Genomic DNA, 5027 nt, shown 5'->3' with positions numbered 1-5027 from the left:
GCCCGACTCCCAGTCCGGTGCCCAGCAGGCCGCTGCCCAGGGCTGCAGCCGCCCACGTGGGACCTGCCATGGCTGGGCTGACGCGGCTCCACCTCAGGCTCCTGGCGGGAGTCTGAGGGTCCCCACCCGATGCTGGCCCGGCCCCGGGCAGCCTGCTCCCTCTGCAGGAGGAGAGGGTGGTGTGAGCAAGGCTGCCATGGAGCCTCCTGTCCATGCAGGCGGGGTCCGCCCTCCCCGAGTCACCGCCCCGCTGCTTCAGGTCCTGCCTGGACAGCACCCCTCCCAGACTGGCCACTGGCCCTGGCCCCGCTCTGCAGGATGGGCTGGTCCTGCTGGAGTGACCAAGGCCCCGAGCGTTCTGCCCTGTGGCCCCAGCGGCCAGCATGGGCTCAGCTAAGCCTCCTTCCCGGCAGCTGCTGGAGGCAGGTGTGGGCCGGGGGGCTGCGGGGCGAGCCCCGAGCCCTGCAGAGCCCCCGGCCCGGCTCCGACCCGGGGGCAGCCTGTGGCCAGTCCGGTCTGGAGGCCGGCTCTCCCATACAGGCACGTTCTCCGCTCCGAGCTCAGGGGCCTGGTCTGGGGGCCATTCCCATCGGTCCTGCCTTCCAAGAAGTAGGTCAGCATCTCGCCCTTGCCCTTGACGCTGACCTTGCCGCGGCACGAGAAGCGGTAGGCGCGCCGCCTCAGCAGCCGGTGCACCTCCTCCGTCACCTGCGGGAGAAGAGCCCATGACGCCCAGTCACAGGTGGGCCCGTGCTGCTCCTGGGCTCACTCTGAGAAGGATGTGAGCCTCTCGAGACTGCGCAGGGGCCTGAGGGGCCCACATAGGTAGAGCCTAGGAGTCCGGCCTGCATGGGCCCTGGACGGGCAGCAGGGGGCAGTGTTCACCACAGGGGCATCGGAGCAGGCGGGCAGGCTGACCGGGACTGAGGCCTTGCTGGGGGTGAGCTCCATGGGACATGAGCGGGGCTGGCTGTCGGGCCAGGGTGCTCAGCACCCAGGGCATCTCAGGATGTCTCCAGGGCGGGCGACAGGCAGGGACCAGCTCAGCTGCAGGCGGACGGCAGGGGCTGGGCTGGGCCAACGCCAGGCCTCCGCCTCGCGGCTGGCAGGGCCCTAGTGCCTCCGTGGGCCCGAGCCCGGGGGCCACACAGAGGGCGGTGGGCGCGGCCCCCAGAGAAAGCAGCACGACAACTCCCCTGAGACTCCCGGCCCAGGCCGTGTTCCGGCAGGAAGAATTTGTCTCCAAGCCATAAAATCGCTAAAGAGGAGAAAATTCTTTCTAACGAAGTTCTGTGAACTGAAAGAGGTCACTTTCGTCCCCCGCGTCACACTGGAGGCCCCTCCCCCACGCGGGGCCACCCCCCAGAGCTCCACGTATGCCAGGCACATCTGTCCCGGCCAGCCGAGCCCGCGCACTGTCCCACAGGGACCTGGGCTGTCTCTCCAGGTCCTACACGGCTCCTAAGACGCGCGGGAGTCTCCGAATGAAAGACGAAGGAACCGATCGACGAGGGGCGAGTGAGCAAGCGAGCAGTGAGGACAGGCGTGGCCAGAACCATCCGGGGCCGCACGGGAAACAAAAATGGCCACGGACGTCAGAGCTGCTCGGCCGGGCAGCGGACTCTGCGGTGGACATGACCGCGTGGGGCGGGGCCTCAGCTCCGGGGTACGGGGAGAGGGAGGAGCCGAGTGCGCCCCACCTATGGGAAGGCGAAGGACACTAGCGTCCCTTAGTTTGTCTACCGCCAACTTCCGTGGCTGGTCCTCAGCGAGGCCCCGGCTGCCGGGCCCCTCCGCCTGGGTCTCCGCCTGCAGGATGGCACCCAGCCCGGGCTTGTGGCTGAACTGACCTGGATTCTGCCTGGAACCCCGGTGCTGTCCATCCGACTGGCCACGTTGACCGTGTTTCCCCAGATGTCGTACTGTGGCCGGCGAGCCCCGATCACTCCGGCCACCACGGGGCCCACGTTGATGCCTGGAAGACGAGCGCCGTGTGGCGTCAGCCAGATGCCTCCAGGGCAAGCGCCGCCCCTGGCCGGAGGGCGGTCCTGGGGTCGCCTGGCGCGAGCCCTTCCCCCGAGTCCCACCAGCAGCAGGGCGGCCGGCGTCGGCAGGGCCGCCACGTGTCCCCACCGCAGCCGCTTCCAGGAGCAGCGGCTCCTGCCCGGCTTCCTGGACGGGACCCTGTGGCTATTTGGGGGGTGAGCCCAGATCTGATCACAGCATTTCGGGGGGCTCTGCAGGGGATGCAGGCCCCTCCCTCTGCAGGCTCAGGGCCCGGCTGGCCGGGAGAGCCAGGAGGTGCCGAGGGCCCCCATGGCCACGTCCAGCCTGACACCTCATCCTGCCCGCGTTCTGCACCTGCATGTGGACCCTTCTGAGGTTACCCAAGGGTGTGAGTAGCATTTTCAAAGTTGGCCTAATCAGTCACCCAGGGCTTGCGTAGTGGGTGCTGGGGTGCTGGCCAGGTGCAGGGGTACCCGGGGAGCAGAACTCGGTGGTATGAGCCAGGGCGGGGGAGGGGGCTCTACTGAGGCCAGGTGGGCGAGGGAACCAGGCAGGGGCTCCAAGATGACCACTTCATACATGGCCGGTGGGACAAGGAGAACCCCCACCACCAACCCGATACTCCAGTCCACGGGGACGAAACTGAGCCAGCGTCCAGCCCCCCACGTGACCAGCAGCTGAGCTCGTCTGTGGGGTCCCTGGGGGAGAGTGAGGAATAAAATCTCCACGAGGGGCCCCGAGACCTGCCTCCTGCGGTCACTGCTGGTACTCGCGGGAGCACGGCCTGGAGGAGGAGGCCTGAGCCTGGGGTGAGGCCTGGCTCCGGCCTCGTGGAGCAGACTGAACCCACCCATCCAAACGTCACCTGCTCCCACCCTACACTCAAAACCAGCCCTGGGGTCTGTTTGTGAGACAAGCAGGCATTTCCAGCTAAAACCACCGTAAACCTGCAGTTTAACTCTATGCTGAGCTGGCTGGAGAGAAAGAGGGGGTGAGGTAGGGAGAGAGAAGCAGGGGGGAGGGAGGGAGAAAAAATTCCTCGTTTACATCCTGGACTAGTAGGAATTTTTCTAGTAAACTGTCTCCATCCCAGAAAACAACCGAACTGAAGACTGAAGCAGACCGCACGAGTCCGTAAGCGCTGGAGAGACACTCAGCCCGCGGGTGCACCCCCTCCTCGCTCGCCGGCGAGGGGAGGGGGCGCGGGAGGACAAGGACCCGCTGGGGTGGCACGGCTGGGCTCCGGGGAGCCTCTGGGCAGCCTGCGCCCGTGGCCTGAGCCCCAGGGTTTGGGGTCGGCGGACAGGAACAGAGCACTGTCCTCCAGCTCAGCGTGGCCTCAGGTCCGTCTGGACATCTCCACACAACCGAGATTTCTCGTGTGTTTCCTGAGCTGGACAACAGCCCACCCAAGCCCTAAGGCGCCGATACCCAGCCCTCAGACTCAGCTGTCCCTGCGTCCCCAAGCTATCCATCTAGGCCATGCCACCCTCCTCCAGTGAGACCAAGAGGCCTGGCCTGCTGACCCTTCCTCCTAGAGATGGGGCCCAGGCCTCCAGCTGGCAGGGGAAGGAGGTGCTGGCCCGATGACGAGGCTGAGGGCCACATACCCACGCGGAGCACAAAGTCATTGTACGACTGGTAGTTGATCTCGTCCAGGACGTCAAACATCTCGATGGCAAAGTCCGCCAGCGTGCTGAGGTGGGCAGAGATGCACTTCCTAGCCTGGACGTGAGCACACACAGGTCACTGTGTTTGGGGGTGCAAGGAAGGAGGGGGCAGAGACACACGAGGTGAGCTGCCAGGGGTGGGGTACCAGCCTGTGCCCCTGGCGGGATCCACAAGGCAGCAGCCCTGCCAACTGCAGGCTGGTCCCTGTGCCCAGCTGGGGGCAGGCTGGCTGGTTTCCACCAGGGATGTGTGAGGTGTGGTCACCATCCCCTCCGACGGGTAGGAGGCTGAGACAGAGACCGAAGTGGGTGACGATGGTGTCCCCGGCGGGAAAGGGTAGGTCGATGGGGACACGAAGCACCCTGGCTGGCACTGTGTTGACTTCCCACAGGAAGTTTTGTCTGGAGAGAGCTGGTCACAGCCACTGCTCCAACCCCATGCAGAGGGCAGACCGAGGCCCAGAGCAGGTACCTGCCTGTCCAGGGCCCCAGGGCAGCTGGGGGCAGAGCTAGGACCCAGTTCCCAAGCAGGGCCCCCCAACAGCACCCACCTTGGCCCCAGTCGTGGGCACCAGCCCCACGGCGGCCATGTAGGTGCTCCCGATGGTCTTGATCTTCTCCAGGTCCTTGTAGAAGTCCTTCTCCATGAGCTGTGTTTAAAACACACAGCTGTCAGACGTCGGGGAACATCCAGACACGTCGCCACGGCAACCAGCCAGGAGCGACGCAGAGCTGCGAGCCCGTCTGGGAAGCTCCGCTGTCTTCGCTATGGGTGCCGGGCGAGGTCCGCCGGAGCCGAGAGGCGCAGCTGTGCGGGGCTTCGGCAAAGGCGTTGGGAAGAGGGGTGGGGCGCCACGCAGAGCGTGCCATGGGCCACCTGCCCGCCCGTCCACCCATCCTGTGGGTGAGCCGCCCGCCCGAGCCAGCATTACAAGACGGGACAGGTGCCAGCACCCAGCCCCACAGCCCAGGCACCTCATCTGCACCCTGGCAGCCCTCCCCCCGGCCCTGCAGCTAAGACCCCCCTCAACTGTCACCGTCGGTCGGCCTGGGGCCCAAGCAGCAGACCGCGTGCGCTCCTCCCCACCCCTCCGTGGGGCACGTGCGCTGGTGTCAGGCATAGCGGACTCTGGGGAGAAGGCAGTCTCCCCAGCCCAGGCACGCAGCCCCGCCGCCCAGCCCCGCCACCCAGCACTACATCCAGCCCCACTGCCCAGCACCTACATGCAGCCCCGCCGCCCAGCCCAGTTACCCAGCCCCAACACGCAACACCGATGCACAGTCCCAGTGCCCAGCTCCAGCGCCCAGCACCTACATGCAGCCCCGCCGTCCAGCCCTGCCCCAGCACCT

The 5027-nt window shown here is 66.7% G+C and overlaps 1 protein-coding gene across 1 annotated transcript in view; it reads right to left on the bottom strand.

The window, feature by feature from the left end:
- Positions 1 to 314: 314 nt before the first annotated feature.
- Positions 315 to 5027, bottom strand: part of ADCY1 (adenylate cyclase 1) — a 37335-nt gene continuing 32622 nt past the window's right edge. The window contains exons 18-21 of the mRNA XM_025046483.1: positions 4229 to 4327; positions 3618 to 3732; positions 1851 to 1975; positions 315 to 708 (exon numbers count right to left, since the gene is read on the bottom strand). Coding sequence (XP_024902251.1) covers positions 394 to 708; positions 1851 to 1975; positions 3618 to 3732; positions 4229 to 4327 — 654 coding nt within the window. The 3' untranslated portion in view covers positions 315 to 393. The remainder of the gene's footprint in view (positions 709 to 1850; positions 1976 to 3617; positions 3733 to 4228; positions 4328 to 5027) is intronic.

This window comes from Pteropus alecto, unplaced genomic scaffold (assembly GCF_000325575.1).
Source record: "Pteropus alecto unplaced genomic scaffold, ASM32557v1 scaffold214, whole genome shotgun sequence".
Classification (NCBI taxonomy): domain Eukaryota; kingdom Metazoa; phylum Chordata; class Mammalia; order Chiroptera; family Pteropodidae; genus Pteropus; species Pteropus alecto.
This window is presented reverse-complemented; position numbering and strand designations above follow the sequence as displayed.